Raw genomic sequence first — 19,065 nt, 5'->3', positions numbered from 1 at the left:
CAGCTTATCAGCCTGTGGAAACAGGCTTAAAGTGACAAGCTTAAGTCAGTGTTCACATCCTTAACACAGAGCCTGCAGGATGTCAGACAGATATACGTGGGTGTGTCTGATGAAGCACAAGCTCCCCAACCGTTTCTTAGCATGGAGTGAGAATTTGTTTATACAAAATTTCTTCCAAGCAGGCTGCAATCGACCCAGTAACTAAAATGACTCAAGGGCCAACAACAGCATGTTTAGGACCGCTGTCCATTAGTGTATAAATTCCAGATATTTGTGGACTAGTTAGATCTGAAATGCACTTGTTGGGTGATGAGAGCTTGCATCGTGGTAGGACTGTGGGGATCCAGTCTTTAAATCTATTAAAGTTTGCAAGGGATAAAACTCTACCAGCACTAAATTATTTAATATCTAAACAGGCAATATGAGCTAAATGGGCTTCTCTTGTTCCTTATGTTCTTAGGCTCATTGACAAAGCAGCATGGGGCAGAAGTGCTATGAGCGAGCCCTGCTGGGACCTGCTGTGAGTGATATTGGCTTGGCCCGCACACATTCCTGTCACCCACTTATCCCATCAAGCCTCTGCTATAGGAGACACCAGTAAGTGTGCAGGGGGTGGAGGTAGCACGCCTCTATGTACAGTTTCAAGGACTGTCCTTTCTGACCATGTGAAATCGCTTCAAAAGCTACAATGCATGGCAGAACATTGGGTCAGAGCTCAGCGCACAGAACCATATCGCACTACATCAATGGGGATGGATCCATTAGTCCATCACTGTATTCACTGAAAATACCAGGCCAAGGAGACCGAAATATGGTCCATTATTTTAGGGGAATAACAATCAGCTCAATACGTCAAATTGCCTTATTACAGCAGCTACAATGAAAAAACAAGCTTGAGAATTTTTACTGCGGTTGACCACAAGAAACAATTATAATTTTTATTGTCAGTTTACTGACACTGCTGTACTTATTCTGCTTTTCATTTCTGCTGCATTATTTATTACCATTGATTAAATACTCAGGCACTGGGTATATAAAGTCTTAAGTCCAACCTGTCATATGCTTTTTGAAAATTATTGTGAATCCCCCCTTTTTGTCACTTGAGGTTTGTACAGTATGTAACACTGGGAGAACATCACCTCAGAGCACTGTGCACTTATATAAGGATGGTAAGGATGGCCCACATGAGTTGACTTTAAAATGGCATTTCCTTTATATTAAAAATAATTGGCATACAAGACCAAATGTCTGTTCTCTAAATATTCTAAAATATTTGTATTTATACTAAACATCTATTAAACTTAAATGATGAAACTTGTCATTATTTTAGAATCATTCAGGCCTTCCAGAGAAAATATACCTCCAACATTTAACCACTTAAATATTTAAATGCCAGTAGTTTTAGATAGTTAATAGATCGAAAAAATATTATTAAAATCTCTATATATTTTCCAGAGGTTCTACTTTTTTAAGGAGAACTGATATGCATTATTAATAATAATTTCCAGTACAATAAAGATTAAACATATCTTACTTTATTCTTAAAAATTATTAATAATAATAATAATAATAATAATAATAATAAATATGTAGCACGTGAATCTTATTGTCACATCCAGAATTTCTTGAATGTAAGAGATAATAACAAAAGTCATTTTAAAAATCGATGTACTTCATTGCTAGGATATTTTAGTTTTATATTCATCTCAGAAATCCAAAATAATTCCAATCACAATTTTTCATCTTAGAAAGCACATTTATAAAATGCAGAATTGTAAATTGGTTTCAGATGCAATAACGACTGAAGGGATCCCTCCCTACTTCTCTTTTTATTTCATTAAGGCATTTATCTACTCAGCAGTATGAATTAATATATTTTTCATTCTCTGTCATATAATACAATTAATTGTCGGCGCTACGTCCTATTTCTTTAATTCTTCTCTGTACTGAACAGCTTACTTAAAATCTTTTTATAACGTTTATGTCAAACATACTATGATGACAAAATGCTGCACACTGAGGCTAGACTATGATTCAAGCACCAGGTGTATGTGTGCTACAATTCAGTCATTTAATCATTTTTTTACAGAATACGGTGTATTAAGCTTGCTACTTACGTCCTGGAAAATTGAAATCCCTTGGTCAGGGTTATTCTGCAATAGATGTTGTTTGTTGGCATATAGATGCTGCTGCTTGGCAGACTGAAGACACATCGTGATGATCTCCGTACATGCCATCATTTTTAACACTTCCGAGAAAAAAATATATCTTTATATAAAAATATCTAGCCTTTCCTCTTAAACTAACAAAATATAACCGTGGTTGTCTTTGGGTTTCGAAGTTGTTAGACCCAAAACCTGAGCAGTAGCTTTGATGATGAGCTTCGATTCAAGGATGCGGCTGCACATTGAACGGAACTTTCCTCGGCGAAGCAAGTCGCCCCGCCCTCTTTGATATGATTGGTTCCCACCTCCTTCGACTAATGATGTGTTACGGTTATTCGCGGCTGTTTCTCTGCGTTTAGGGTATATGGCAGCTTTTGTATTTTTACATTATGTCTGTGGTTGTTTTTGACTGTAAGCTATGCTTCATTAATTGAACAGCATTGATGTCGTCCAATATTACGCCGCGGGATAGTAATATAAATATGTATGTAGATCAATACAATGGATACAACCAGAAAAGATAGATAGATAGATAGATAGATAGATAGATAGATAGATAGATAGATAGATAGATAGATAATACTACTCAATAGGAGTCAAATAGGCTACTGCGGCATTTCAAGACTGGGGGGGGGGGGGGGTGTGACTACGCCAACCACTACCACACTGATAGCTCCATCTGCTGGTTCTTCTGCATGTTTTGACTGTATCAGTCTATCAATGGGCTTCTTGTTCTTTGCGCTCTTGTTCTGTCATGTTCTTTTGTTCAGACAATTACAGAAAAAACAGTTATATTCAATATCAAAATCATAGCTGTTATATACCTCCTGTAGTCAATGTGGTATACAATACCATCTGAATGCTTTTAAACAAAATAACACTCTCCATACTTTTATCTTAATTTGTTGATGTGTTGCTGTTTTTATAGATCCAGCTGCATATCCAGGCAGAGGTGGAGATTTCAGGTCCAGAGAATACAAATCCAGACCAAGATTTTGTTTCAACCAACCAGTTGAGTACTCTATGTACTGTAACTCTTTATACTCAACTGGTTGGTTAAAACAAAATTTTAGTTTGGATTTGTACTCTTTGGACCTGAAATCTCCACCTCTGTAACCTGGTCAAGGTCACTGAAGGCCTTGAGCAAGGGCACAAGGCTGGGATTCCAGTCCACAGCTGGGCCCATAATACAATCATCCATCCATCCATTTTCCAAACCGCTTATCCTACTGGGTCGCGGGGGGGTCCGGAGCCTATCCTGGAGGCAATGGGCACTAGGCATGGAACAACCCAGGATTGGGGGCCAGCCCATCGCAGGGCACACTCACACACCATTCACTCACACATGCACACCTATGGGCAATTTAGTAACTCCAATTAGCCTCAGCATGTTTTTGGACTGTGGGGGGAAACCAGAGTACCCGGAGAAAACCCCACGACAACATGGGGAGAACATGCAAACTCCACACACATGTGACCCAGGCAGAGATTCGAACCTGGGTCCCAGAGGTGTGAGGCAACAGTGCTAACCACTGCACCACCATGCCGCCCCCGCCCCGGAGATAATACAATCAATTTAGAGAAAATTATTCTAACTACATGTCCTTGGACTGGAGGGAAATCAAAGTACTCAAACTGAGACTGGTACGTAGCCAAAGTAAGCCAAGAAGAATAATTTCAAACTTATAGTGTATAGGAGAGATTTGAACTCCTGGGGTTGAAGGTGTGAGGCAACAGTGCTAACCCCTGTGTCACTGTGCCTTAAATGTTCAGGGGCCAAACTTTGCTTTGGACAAAATCGACTACTAAATAATTACAAATAGCTTTATTGTGTGTATTAATAGCACAGCTTCATGTCATACAGCCAGCATGCTGAGCTCATGATTTTTACATAACAATGTGGTTCTTCTAATTGAAGAAACTTACATACCAACCGCGGAAGAAAACAAATTCCAAGACTAAATCGGGAAAAGGCATAATAGGCATGGGCATAACGAAAAACGTGACGAAGCTTTAACCAATCATAAAATAAAGGTGGCATGATGTTGTCCAATTACGTTGAAGGACTGAGGGCTATGGGCGGGACAACGTTCGCCGAAACATGTCGAGCTTTGCGTGTTTTTGTCCCACCCTGCGTTCGTCACGTGAATAGATTTGGACTATGGTGGAAGTTTGTCTCTTATATTGAGTTTTTATGAGGAGACCAGAACTACGCGGACTGAAACATTTGAAGGATAATTCGGGGGTATTTCACGTATTTGAAGCCTCTGTTTGATACAGTAAGTTACCTGATTTTAAATGCGTTGAAAAAAATATCTTCCGTGTTTGGCTAACTGGTTGTAACTGGCTAACCATCAGTCGTCGTCGTCGTTGTTTTGACAGTCGATGCGCCTAGTTAACATTAACAAACAAGCAAACAGCCTCGACACTGGAACTAAATCCTGCGTTTGGATAGCAGTTTAAAGCATTCAGAAGACCGAAACTTATTTAGGTGGCGGTCTAGAAAGTTTTTTTTTGTCTCAAAAAAAGTAGTGAAAACTGTCATGTCTAACTGCCAAGCCTGTTTAGCCAGACAGCTCTTTCTGGGTGGTTGGGTGGCTTGTTTAAAGTTATATGTACTTTTTGGTTTCAGTACTGCGGGCAGAATTGGTGTTGGATTTGGCCGAAGTCTATGAGCGTCAGTCTAAATTTAGTCAGTGAAAGTTTGGATTTCTTAACTAGCTTTTTAAATCATGTCTAGTGGTTTGTAATGAGGAGGCAGTGTTCGTGTAGATGATTTCCAAGGGTTATGATTGTTTAATTGCTTTTCGCCGTTCTGTACCACATTGTTTAGTTTAGGACATGTTAGCTAGATAGTTCACAAGCTGAGATTATACCGAAACAGAAATTGACTTTTTGAACTTTTTGAAAGTCGGACAATTAATTCTTTATTGCTTAAATTAAAAACGAGGCAGCTGAATATGTCACTCACGCTTGACGTTGTTTAAATCAGCCATATCTGTACCCTATGTCGAGCCATCGTTTAACTACCAGCTTGTCATTGTCTTTGAAATGGTATATTTAATATTTTTAAAATTGGGTTAATTACCGCGATAGGCGATTCATTCAGCTTTAGACGTGTGGAAACGACAAATTTATTAGTGCATTAATAAGAAGTGGAATACACAAAGAGCACAAACAGCGACTTAGGTAATTAGATTAGATATTTTATACGAACAATTTCAAACAATATACACTACTATATCAACGTTAATAACTGTTTAGAAAGTGTACAGTTTACCTGTTTAAGTCTTAAATGTGTCATTTTTAATTCCATTGCTACGGCTGCAACTGAATTTCAAGGGAACACGGTTATCTTTAACAGATCTAAGCAAAGCCAGTGTAGCTGCTTTTAAGATATAACCTGCCCTTTAGTTTCACTTTGGAACAAATCCAAATATTCAAACTGTCCATGCCTCCCAAATAAATAAATCACACTCTTATGTAGTGTCCAGTTAAGGGGAAAGAGTGAATGTTTTCTAATTATTGTCACACGTCCCTGTCTTCCATGGGAAGCATCTTTGAGCCTACGTCAAAATATTTTAGTAAGAATGGAAACTAGATTTGTCTAGTCATTTCAGAGTCAGGTGCTCAGTCTGAGGTGGAGAATTGCAGAACTATCTGCTTTAGCAATGTGTAATATTTAGCGTCATAGAAAATTGCGTTTACCTGTATGTGACTCATTGAGGTTTAAAAGTTTAAACTTATCTCAAAATTAATCTTTGTTACTAAAAAGTAAATGCATGTGTTGAATTTTGGGATATTTTATAAGGAAAAAAAAGAATTAAAATTAAAGACTTTTCTCACAAATCCAGCTACGAGTGATTTTAAATGGCAAGCATAACAATGATTATGGTGGTCTTGAACGTATTCAGGGCTCATGCTGAGGCAAATTTCAAAGTGATTATACTTTAAAAAAAAAAAAAAAAAATCAATCTTCCAACCATCCATTTTCCAAACCGCTGATCCTACTGGGTCGCAGGGGGTGCGGAGCCTATCCTGGAAGCAACGGGCACAAGGCAGGGAGCAACCCAGGATGGGGGGCCAGCCCATCGCAGGGCACACTCGCACACCTATGGGCAATTTAGTCCAACTAGCCTCAGTATGTTTTTGGACTGTGGAAAACCGGAGTACCCAGAGGAAACCCCACGACGACATGGGGAGAACATGCAAGCTCCGCACACATGTGACTCAGGCGGAGACTCGAACCTGGGTCCCAGAGGTGTGAGCCAACAGTGCTATCCACTGCACCACCATGCCGCCCCAACCCTTTTAGGCTTGCTTCTAAATGTTTCTTTATATTTGACATCAAGCTTTTTGGTGATGTGAGTATTTTCACAGCTTGATGATATAATATGCATTGTATTGTAATATTGTTTCTCCTCTCCTTCTTAAATACGAAGTGATTGCGGAATTTCCACAAACTAGTATTTTTTATGGGCATAATCTCATGCAAGGTGTTGTTTGGGTTGAAAATGTGTTTTTCTATGACTTCCGTACTTTTCAGTAGTTGTAAGGTAATGCAGTAATTTTTTTTTTTTTGAATCCATCCATCCATTTTCCAAACCGCTTATCCTACTGGGTTGCAGGGGGTCCTGAGCCTATCCCGGAAGCAATGGGCACGAGGCAGGGAACAACCCAGGATGGGGGGCAGTCACAGGGCACACTCACACACTATTCACTCACACATGCACACCTACGGGCAATTTAGCAAGTCCAATTAGCCTCAGCATGTCTTTGGACTGTGGGGGGAAACCGGAGTATCCGGAGGAAACCCCACGACGACATGGGGAGAACATGCAAACTCCACACACATGTGACCCAGGTGGAGACTTGAACTTGGGTCCCAGAGGTGTGAGGAAACAGTGCTAACCACTGCACCACTATGCCGCCCCCTTTTTTTGAATCCATATTACCTAATTTTTTGTAATGGTACAGTTTTGGAATGTTTATATTTAAGAGAAAAAAGAAACACATCACCCTTTAATTAAACAGTGAACTTTTATTTTGACTGCCTATTTTACACTTTATTGTTTAAGGCAGACATCGCACCTCTCCCGGAAGACTCATGGAACTGAAATGAAATTCTCTGTTAACAGCCACTATTGGTTTAATACTAGCAGCAGCGCAGACAAGGAAACCAACAATTTATATGACACTCAACTACACGCTACCGAAACTCACACATTCCATGGCAAACATTACACAGCAACAATTAACAAATATACATATTAATACACATGTATATTTACACCATTTAAAGATGAGCACAGTACGGTACAAAGTATGCTGGCTGCTGACCAACCCCACAGTGAGTTGCAATTATGTCAGCCAGTTGTTGACAGTGGGTGGGATCACTACTTGATTCAACATTGTATGACTGAAATAACGTTGATTATGTTTATAGTATGTGGCTACCTTTTGCCTGGAGGTAGTGTAAATTATCTGCTGCTGTATAATGACATTTAAGTTCTGGCCCTTATAGGAAAATGACATGTACATCATAATACCATGGTTCACATATCCACATCAAACCGTCAGGGGCATACCAAATGGTTCGATAAAATATTGAATACTATTACACCCTTAATATATATGTTTGCATTACTGTATGCATGTATATGTGAGGGCGATTCTACCAAATTGGATCTTTTTCAACACTGAATCTAATATCATGCATTTAGCTATTCAAAATGTCCATTGGTCATTCTCAGGCAGCTTTATTTTTTTTTTTTAAGGTTTTAAGTGGAAAATGCTTGATTGGGTATGTATTTTAAGGCTGTTTTTCATGCATATGTATGCATATAATGTCCTGGGGACAGAAAGGGTGCTGTCTTGGTGGACTGGCCCAATAAACAAATAAATAAATAGTAGAACCCTATTCAAATTCTATTTTATTATTTTACAAATTCTAAGCTTTTTCTGCTATTTTGATCTGTTTTGATTTTTTTTTGTGTTTAACCAGTTTTTGCCTTATAAAGGTCAACTACAGATAAACATTTACCATAGTGACACATTTACCATAGTGTAAAAATTCAAAATAAAATAATAAAAATAAAAAATAAAATTTACACCAGCAAATGAAGGAAATGAGAGCCTAAACTAGCCTGTAGACCTAAATAAAAGTGCCATTTGTAACTTAAAATGAAATTTACCTCAACTTAACGTTTTTTCTGTTAACATAATTCCCTCAGTAAGTGCAATTTTCTTTTAAATACGTGCTGTTTCCTTAGGCATTTCATATCTTTTGCATACATCTCCATTGAAGTACATGATTGCTAGGTACCTGGAGTCTCAGTATGAGACTCTTATTGATAAGTGTCTTGTACTTGCTGAAGACAAATCTCGTCGTTTTCAGAGTATGACACGCTGCGCTGTGTCTATTGCTTCCACTGTGTTTATTGTCTGTCCACTTTTGTCTCCTGAAAGACAATTTTTTTGGATCGGCAACTTATGAAAACTTAGTTCTGGGTTCTTCACCTTGATGGTGATGCATCCTGCCTCATAGCAGCTTTTAGGCATGTTTGTTTTTTTTGTTGGCAGACAAACATGACAGGAGGCACCTTCAGGTAATGAAGTCAATTTAGAACAATGAAATATTCTTCTGTCCAGTGGCCTTGGTTTTCAGGGTATGATACCTTGCATTCTGTCTGTCCGCTCGTTTCCACCACAGGAACTCGAGGACCAGTTGTTTCAGGGGTCCTGGCATTTTTGTGCATATACCAACCACAGAAGTTGTCCCTGTAGGACTTCTATCAGGGCTGTTTCCAGTTGTGAAATAAATACCCACTCCAGGGTATGCACTTTTGAACAGCCCTGAAAAACTGCTAGGTAGGGCTCGACACTGATTTGGTTCAAACCAAGTAGATGAGTGAAGACAACAGGAAAAAGTGCCATTTTTAAAAACCTTACCAGCAACCTACCTGCTTGGAATTTATGTCGCAGTCAAAGCTGTTGCAAAATACTTGAATTTAAGAATCTGTTGGGTCCTATCCGTAATACGCCAGCTGATCCGAAATAAGTGGGTGGTTATGAGTTAAATATTTTAAATGATAATCGGGTTATGAAATAAAGGTAGCTGATTATGAGAAAGACCTTGGTGTGTATGTTGATGCTTCCATGTCCCACTCGCCAGTGTAGGGAAGCAATAAAAAAGGCCAGTAGTGTAGTGAGCCGCCCACTGGCCCAATGGCGGAATCCAATGGCGCAGCCGAAGGCTGTGAATGCGTGTTGGTCCTTCCAAGCGCTCCTGGGAATTACTTACCCTTTTTAATATACAAGGTATTCTTTCAGACACATATCTGACTCCATTTTATTAAAGACCTTCATTTCAGTATATTGTAGTCATGACGTTTATGTTGTTCGGATTACTTCGAGACTCTCCTTTAGATTACTAACTTTAGTTCACCCCTGACGAAGGAGTCCGCCAGATTCGCCTCGGCCGACAGGGTGATCTGTGGGCTTGCTCCACAGGGTTTGTCTTAATGGTACGGAAATTGCCACCATTTAAGACAATGTCAGCCTCTGATTATTCGGGTCCCTCGACCTATATAATTCCCCAAAGGCTCAGTGTCTGCCAATTACTGAGCATGTGGGTGCCTCAGAGATTAAGCCGATGTTTACCCAAACCTCACGTACGTCCACCTCAGATGCTCAGCCGGGGGCAGCCCATATCATAACATGTGTCAACCTCAGCGGCTGTGACGGCGCACCTTTTGTTGCGGTAGTTTGTACGAGGTTTACTTTGGGCTCGTCTCAGGGACTCCGCCGATGCCGCCCATTGTCTTATGTGAGCGTCTCAGGGACTATGCCCGGTGCCTAGGAACATAGTGTGTACGCCCCTCAGAGGGTAGACCGGTACCTTTCATCAGCATGTGTTGACCTCAGAGGTTAAGTCGGCCCGTAACTGAGCGTGTGCGAACTCCAGAGGCGCGGTTTTGGTACCCACCTAATTTAACTTGGGCAGTCGAGTTTGGGACCCGGATAAAGGGGATTTAACCCAGAGGCTGCAAGATAGTATTTACCACTTTAGTCCTAATCAGGATAGAAGCCCAATCTGGAAAGTTTATAAAGAAGTTAGCAAATCAGACAGTCATAAAGTAATCGAAACAACATTTATTAAACATACTACAATATACAATTATTGACATGTGGCCACTTACTTGTAAATACATTTGGACGAATACAATATTAAACAATCACATTCCTCAGCTGAGAGTGCACAGAGTTCTGTGGAAAGTATCTGACTACAGATGGACTTTCACGCAGTTCTCTGTGGGAGCTCTGATTACAGAGTGACTCCCCCACTTCTTCTGAGGCCCTTCCTTAAGTATCCAACCTAGGTGATGGCATGTCTCTGAAGACTGACCAATTTCGGTCAATGGTTAATTTTAGGGCCATTGCTGGCCTTGGTTCTCAAGTCCCCAGCCAATCCGATTACTTTAGGGGCGGTTGTAATTCCCTTGTTCTGCCATGTGAGAGGCTCTCTCAGTTTGGTGGGTTTAGCTGAAGTTTCTATAGTTTTCTTAGGGAAAACTATACTGCCTTAAATCTGAGTGTATAACGCTCGCCGTCTCATGCCTATTCAAACGAGACCAAACATGCGTGTATTGTCTATGTGTGGTGAATTATCCTGTTTATAGTGGAAAAGGTGTCTGTGTCTGGAGACTGACAGCTGTTGTTGCTGTGGATTGACTGTGGAACTCCGGCCACTCCGGGGGGTGAAAGGTCTTGCTTTTTCTGTGTTGCTCCAGTTATTCCTATCCAGTCTCTCAGGAGCTGGCAGGCCTTTGCCTTCCTTAAAAGGGGTGGTTTGAAGAGTTGAGTCCAGTCTTGCCTGGGCCAGCGGAGCTCTGAAATAGACTGATGCAGGCTGATCAGAGTTGGGGCCTGCAGGACCTATAAGTTTTATATCCTTACAGTAGGATGTTACATCTCGAGGTGTGTGGAGTTTAAGTCAAGGGAGATGATGCTATGAATATGCAATTCCTTGGTAAGACCCCACCTAGAATACTGTGGTCACCATACCTTAATTAGGACATTACTGCCTTGGATAGGGTGCAACGCAACGGGAATGATTCCTGGTCTTGGAGGAATGTCTTATGAGGAGAGGGTAGCTGAGCTGAATCTGTTCAGCCTTGAGCAAAGGAGATTAAGGGGGGACATGATCCAGGTATATAAGATTCTAACAGGTCTGGATGCTGTCTAACCTAAATGCTTAAATATTCTTAAAATATGTAGTATATATACACTTTTTAACTTCATGGCCACAGGGTGTGCTAATAGCTGATGGTTTGTAAGTTATGCCAATAACTTTTATGCATTACTTGTAGAGAGTGACTCAGGCTTTTGTGATGATTCCCTTCTGCGTCATGAAACTGAACTTGGCATAGTGCTCTTACAAACCTGAATTTCTTCCTGAGCTATGTTTCTAGTCTTGTGATTGCAGTTGTTTGTGTGAAGTTTTGAGTATCCCAGTAATTATTGATTTTTCACTAAATGCATATATGGTTTTGAGACTGATCCTTGCCACAGATGCTTGCCACACACAGGTGAGCACACTTCCACCAACGGACAGAGAGCGCGCGTCAGAAAATGTCGCGTCAACTACCTGCAGACAAAAAAAAAAAAAAACTAAAGCGGACAAAAATATGTCATTTAAAGAAACACATGAACATGAACATGAACACCATGAGTCCTGTTGGTGTCCATCTGCCCCCACCCCCAAAACTCTAAATGTAATTGAAACATTGAAATGTACTGTGTAGACTAGTTTGAGGTGGTATACCGGTTCATACCGAAAAACTTATTTTTTTTTTTATTGTTATGATATGAATTTTCCTTATACCGCAATACCAGTTTAAAATGGTTTGAAACAGTTTAAGAGGGGATGTTTTTCACTGCTGCTCCACATGCTGATCAAAAGATCAGAAACGGGCCATATAGCTGATGCTGGAGTTGAAAATAATGACTTACTGGAGTTGTCAAAAATCGATACTCGGATACTAATTTTTAATATTGATTAGTATCTGATTAGATATTCATTTTCACCCTTTTTGATACCAACAGTGCGGTTTTCGCCTCATTCACCACACTTCACACAGCACACACTCGCGCAGCACTTTGCAAGCCGCTTTAGAAAAAGAAAAAAAAACACGCAAAATTGCCATTTGAAAGTATTTTGCAGACGAGCATGGAAAGGCTAAGGATGCTGATAAGCTTCTATGCAAACAGTGCTACAAATTTGTGGCGACAGGGTCAAGTAACACGTCAAACTTGGTGAAGCATCTTAAAGACTGACATGCCGGTTTTTATGAGAAATTTTGCGAGGTCATTAAAGCTCACGTTCCAGCAACACTGAACTATTAAACACTTATGAAAAATATTAACTTAAACGGCTAATGTTAAGGCATGCGCCGGCCATCTATAAGCAGTTAGTCAGCAAACAGGTTAGCTGTATATTATCATTAAGGTAGCGGATAGGTGCTATGGCTAATAATAAAATAATATAGTTTAATATAGGAACAATGCAAAAACGTAAAACAGAAATGTGCCCTGTAAAATGTGGTAAACGCCCAGTTATACTTTTAAAAAATACCGTCGTATACTGTGAAACCAATGTAATTTTTTAAAATACTGTGATATAAAATGATTTTTGGTCATACCACCCAGATCTAATGTGGACCTTCTTGCAGACTTCCTAGGAACATTGTCAGTGGTTCTAAAACTGTAGGTTATAAGATTGTTTTCTCAATATTCTGTACAAAAGTTTATGTAGTAGTAGTAGTAGTAGTAGTAGTAGAAGTATTTGTACCAAAGGTTTTCGGTACAAGTCTTTTAGTTTGTTATGCATATGTACCAAACGAATGCAGCAAATGCAGAACCTCTCTGTGTTTCTCCTGAACTACATTTGGAAAGGGGTGGATGAAGGCACGCAACTTTGCATGCATTTAAAGAGAATATTTGTGTTGCACAGTCCTAATGTGAAGCTGAAAGTTGCTAATGTGAATACAATACAGGTCAGGTACAGTTCATTTTCTATATATGCATCTTACTTTTTAATCTGTCTGTACTTGAGAGAATATTCATTTTGATTTACTTTTAAATAAATGTTACAACCCCAATTCCAAGACAGTTGGGACATTGTGCAAATTGTAAATAACAGAATGCAATAATATAGAAATCTCACAAACTTATTTTATTCACAACAGAACATATAAATCATATCAAATGTTTAAAATGAGACATTTTGCTATTTCATGAAAAAATATTGGCAAATTTTGAATTTCATGACAGAAACGTCTCAAAAAAGTTGTGACAGGGGCAATAAAAGGCTGGAAAAGTTAGTGCTACAAAAACCCAACAGCTGGAGGAAAAAGAGCATCTTGGAGTTGCAGTGTCTCAGAAGTAAAGATGGGGAGAGTATCACCAATCCCCCTAATACTGCGTTGACAAATAGTGAAGGAATTTCAGAAAAAAGTATAAAATTGCAAAGAGGTTGAAAATATCATCGTCTTCAGTACATAATATAATCAAAACATTCAGAGAATCTGGAGAAATCTGTGTGTAAGGGACAAGGCCAAAAAACCATACTTGATGCCTGTGATCTTTGGGCACCACTGCCTCACAAATATGCATGATTCTGGAATGGAAATCACTAAATGGGCTCAGGAATATCTCCAGAAAACATTGTCAGTGAACACAATTCGCCATGCCATCCGAAGATGTTACTTAAAACTCTAACATTCAAAGAAAAACATGATCCATCCAACGTCTTCTCTTAGCCAAAGCTCATTTGAAATGGACTGTGGCTAAGTGGAAAACTGTTCTGTGGTCAGATGTATCTAAATTCTTTTTGCAAATGAGAGATACCGTATTGTCTGTATTAAAGAGGAGGAGGACCACGCAGCGTGTTATCTGCACTCAATTAAAAAGCCAGCATCTCTTATGGTATAGGGGTGCATTAGTACATATGGCATGGGCAGCTTGCATATCTAGAAAGGCACCATCAATGCTGAATGGTATATCCAGGTTCTAGAACAACCTATGGTCCCATCCAGATGACATCTTTCTGGGAAGACCTTGCATTTTCCAACATGACAATGCCAATCCACACACTGCATCAATTACAACATAATGGATTCGTAGAAGAAGGGTCTGGGTACTGAACTGGCCTGCCAGCAGTCCAGATCTTTCACCCATTCAGAAAATTTGGCGCATCATAAAACGAAAATTATGACACAGAAGACAATTGAGCAACTAGAATTTTGTATCAGACAAAAATGGGACAACATTCCTCTCCAAAAACTTGAGCAACTGATCTCCTCAGTCCCCAGACATTTACAGACTGTTGTTAAAAGAAGAGGTGATGCCATACTGTGGTAAACAGTGCGTCACTCAGTGGTAGCCTTGTCCCAACTTTTTTTGAGACATGTTGCTGCCATGACATTCAAAATTACCTTATTTTTTTCCTTAAAAAAATGCATTTTCTCAGTTTAAACACTTGATATGTTTTCTATGTTTTGTTATGAATAAAATATGGGTTTATGAGATGTCCATATCATTGCATTCTGTTTTAATTTGCAATTTATGTACAATTTAATTATAATTCTTATTTAAAATTCCGTCCGTTGGTGGAACTTTGTTAGAATTGGGGTTGTACTGTATTAATAGAATGCAGTAATATTGACAGAGACTTTATTTAAGAGAGACTGCCATACTTTGTTCAGTAATCCCCTGTTTAATAAAGAAAACCCCCACTGTATCAAACCATTACTTCAAAATCGAGGTGATTTTCGTGTACCGTTATACCCTTAGCGTATACAGCTCTGGAAAAAATTGAGAGCATAGCAATTTTTTTTTTGTTTCACCCATTTCTCAATTTACAGGTGTGCATCTGTGAATTTATTTAGTTTTTAGCCTGATTCTTCTGTTTCTCATTAGTGAAGGGCTTCTTCCTTGCTTTATGGGACTTCAGTCCTGGATCTATGAGCCTGATACACACTGTCACTGCAGTGCACTTCACACCTGTACTTAATGTTTCCCATTCCTTGTGAAGGTCACTTGATGTCATCCTACGATTCATGAGAAACTGTTGGATAAGTTAACGGTCATCTCTGGCATTAGAAAGTCGCTTCTGCCCTTTACCTAACTGATTTCTGGTCTTTCCCAGTGTCTCCTGCTTCACCCTGTTCTTATCTACTGCTGTCTTACAAATTTTGAATCTGGAAGCAACCTGCTGCTCAGTGTAGCCTTCTGCCAGCACAACCACGATTTAAACCTTGATTTAAAAATACAGTTTTGTTGAAAAATATAGAGTGGTCTCTTAATTTTTTCCAAGGCTGTATGTGGGTTTTTATAATTACATTGTAGGGACCAGATTTCCCCACAATGTGTCAGAAACCTGAAACTTGTGGGGATATTTTTTCAGTCCCCATAAGAATGACCTCAATTTTATAAAAATCTGCAAATGCAATCAAAAAAACTGAAGTATTTTGTTTGGGTATTTATGGTTAAGGTTAAGGCTGGGTTGGGGTAATTGCGTTATCCCCATAGAAATGAATGGAAAGTCCCGATAGAGATAAGAATATTTGGATTGTGTGTGTGTGTGTCAGTACGTCTGAAAAGGAGAGCAGTTAACCACAGTTACCCATTGAAAATTTTAGGTCAATCATCATGCAAGATAAAGTCACTTGGTTGCCAATATTCTTTATTGATTTTTGGTCAAGGAATTGTTATACTCTCTCTGGTGCTACCATGCATCTTATAATGAGCTAAAGATGAGTCTTAAAAAGTGCATAAAGCTAGAAAAGAGCATCCACTCAACTTTCATACTTTTAACAAACAGTCTCACATCCAACATAAAAACCAATGATATCCCTAGCCAATATGAAAGACCAGAATCAGCTGAATATCGATCCAAAGAAGCAGCAGCTCCTATTTTGAAGTCCCTCCAGATCACCAAACTCCTCACCCTGTCAGAGAGAGTCTAGCAACTCTCTGATGAACCTCATCACAGCCACTTGTACTTATGACCTTGTTCTTTTAGTCAATACCAGCTCATTACCATAGTTAACGATAGGAATGCAGATTGAGCAGTAATCCAGCCTTGATTTACGACTTGACTGCTTTACTACCATGGAAGTCTTGCTTTCCCTCATATCATCACTCGTGAATGGGACCCCAAGGCACCACTAAGGTAGAGAGCATCCTAGATTCAATTCTCATCATCTAAGCTCTCAGGTGTGTGCTACAAGTCCTGGTCGGATCTTGCAAAATGCATGACATCATCTACACATAGCAAGGTTGTTATTTCTAGGACTTATAATGGACTCCCTCTCACCTATGTCTGTGACCCATGTATGTTTGATATCTTGTCTATGAAAATCACATATATGTTTGGAGACCCATTACAGAAACTAACACCAGTTCGAAACGGCTTTTATTTTGTGTCAGGGTTGTGGACAAAACTCTTACTGCTTTCATAAGGAGATTGTATAGCCGCTCCAGTGCTCAGTTTTCTGTAGCAGCTGACATAATATTTTCCATGGCTTGCAATCATATGCTTTCTCCAAGTCCACAAAGCAGATGTAGATTCTGTTACCATATGCCTATTCACCCTCACACAGGGTTCCACAGCCAGGTAGGAATCCATATTGTTTCTCCTGAATCCTAGGTTCAACCATTGGGAGTCTCCTCTCCAGTACTGTGGCATAGGGGTGGGTGAGAAGTCTGGTCCCACAATAGCTGAAACATAATATCTAGTCCTTTCCTTAAAAAGGATTACCACCCTTGATTCCCATTCTAGAGATAAGAGGCACATCAACCAGGTCAGTCTACCAGTGTCTAATGCTTAAAATATTTATGGTTAGTTTTCAGCTATCCGTGTAGTCTTTGCATTACGGAAACCTTAACCCCTTAGCAACTTCAGCTGCAGTGAGAGAATCTGCCCCAACAGAAGTTTCCAATACTGTCACCTAGTTAGAAGGCAAACCGGCTAGGTAAAGCGGTTTATGAAAGTCTTATTTCTACGACTTGACAGTTTCCACTGAGTTGGTCAGCACTTTCCTTACCATGGCTGACCCACAGCCCAAGTAGAGTCCTACCTCCATGGGTTCAGGCTTAGAATGGTTTGCCAAAATATTTTTGCTGTTAGTCTCATTCCATGGACTCTTCAAACTTTTCTCGTGCGTGAGCTTTCAATACCTGTCACTGCAAGCTATTGCAGCCGTTCTTGCCTGAGGTGCGACATGAATTCACATTAGGTGGAAGCCTCTTGCATTCGCAGCAAATCCAAACTGCTCATCTGAGTCATACTGGTTCATCTGGTATTCCATATATGCCTGTACATTTATGAAGGCTGTGGTGTTTGTTTTGGACAATTCATGTGTTGCGCAGAAATCCAGTAACGCTTCAACACTTGGGTTTAGATCTGGGAAGCCATTCTTCCCAATCATGTCCCTCCAGGTATCTCCACCATTCCCCACATGAGCATTGGCATCTTTCAGAAGAACCACAGACCACCTCACCAATAAGATGCTTTTCTCCTCATTCATTTTTGTTACATTTCTCACAGGTGCACCACACTATGAGTCCTACAGCAAGGAAAAGTTTGTTATGATTGGCTTGGAGATTTCATGTAAAGCTCATACAAAAGTAACAGTGGGAGACAGACAAATCTTTTTCAACCAATACTAGATCATTTTGAAAAGGAAGAATCACAAAAATTGCAAAGCTTGTTAAGTTTTGTTTCCTATGATTATTGGTCCTTGCAGTGTGACAATTGCATGTGCAATTTGTGCAGGCCTATTGTGTACCACATTTTTCTCTGCTTTATCTTTTTTCTGAGCAGTTAAGAATTGTTATTCAAGTCTTCAGAGACAATATATAATTAACTGATCTATTGCTTTGTGAGTTTACACAACATCATATTTCTGTAGGCACCAGCTTCCTATTGTCCAAGTCTGGAAAAATAACATGTCATCCCAGAGTGTTTTAAGTCTTTTTATGCCAGGTACAAGATCATATATTAGTGCATTCTCCATATTTAGTGCAATAACTACTTTATAACTTAGTGTATTGCTAATGATTTTCAATAAGACCTTGGGCCTGTTATGAAGCCATATTTCTTCCTTAGTCGGATAACTCATCAGATTCATGGTAGTCTGGGCTAAGTGTAAGTGAACGAAGATAATAGTCCATTTACCTTAAATCTGACAAGTTATCTGGCTAAGCAAGAAGTCTTGCTTTATAACACAGGCCCCCTTCTCTGGATTTTTTTTTTAACTTCTACTGTTATGTTGATGACACCCGTATTTACCTCAGTCCTAAATCGATCCACTCAACACCCCTGTCCAAAATTTTAAGTTTGCTAATCTGCAGTGAATACCTGGAGCCTGTACAACAAAGCAAGATTTGTTGGTTAGCTAGATAACTTGTTGGATTTGAGGTACCCCAGTTTAAATGGATTTTACCTTCATTCCCTTGTTAACCCAAAAATCCAGTTCCGTGACAAAAACAGAGATTATACTAAAGGTCCCTAAATCCATCCTCAATAAAGCTGGTTTGTTTCCACTCCTTAGCACATACATTCATCTCTCTTCTACAGTTTGAAACCTTGGTGTAATTCTGAACCCTTCTCTCTCATTAGACGGCCATTCAACAGGAAAATGTCCTTTTTCCTCCTATATAACATGGTCTATATTAGTCCTTGCCTCTCCCAAGCTATTGTACTATGTAGGCATGTAACTTACGAGATATTGAGGTGGGGTTTTTGAAGCTTCCCAGTCAAAAAAAAAACTGCCCTACAGGATTTCACCTAAGTCCTGTATTGGTTGTATGTGCTGGATGCATGGAAGCTTTG

General features: G+C 39.5%; 2 protein-coding genes across 4 annotated transcripts in view; one reads left to right on the top strand and one right to left on the bottom strand.

The window, feature by feature from the left end:
* necab3 (N-terminal EF-hand calcium binding protein 3) overlaps positions 1–2,412 on the bottom strand; it is a 48,236-nt gene extending 45,824 nt beyond the window's left edge. For both annotated transcript variants that reach the window (XM_049018077.1, XM_049018079.1), the window contains exon 1: positions 2,118–2,412. In XM_049018077.1, coding sequence (XP_048874034.1) covers positions 2,118–2,240 — 123 coding nt within the window. In that variant the 5' untranslated portion in view covers positions 2,241–2,412. The remainder of the gene's footprint in view (positions 1–2,117) is intronic.
* Positions 2,413–4,254: 1,842 nt separating this feature from the next.
* LOC125745310 (E3 ubiquitin-protein ligase Itchy-like) overlaps positions 4,255–19,065 on the top strand; it is a 41,638-nt gene continuing 26,827 nt past the window's right edge. Inside the window, exons 1-3 of one of the 2 annotated variants that reach the window (XM_049018019.1) lie at positions 4,255–4,444; positions 16,879–16,947; positions 17,006–17,032. The gene's annotated coding sequence lies outside the window, so the exon portion shown is untranslated. The remainder of the gene's footprint in view (positions 4,445–16,878; positions 16,948–17,005; positions 17,033–19,065) is intronic. The other variant, XM_049018018.1, reaches the window with a different exon arrangement.

This window comes from Brienomyrus brachyistius, chromosome 6 (genome assembly GCF_023856365.1).
Source record: "Brienomyrus brachyistius isolate T26 chromosome 6, BBRACH_0.4, whole genome shotgun sequence".
Classification (NCBI taxonomy): domain Eukaryota; kingdom Metazoa; phylum Chordata; class Actinopteri; order Osteoglossiformes; family Mormyridae; genus Brienomyrus; species Brienomyrus brachyistius.
Note: the sequence above shows the minus strand (reverse complement) of the source record. Positions and strands in the feature narration are given on the sequence as shown.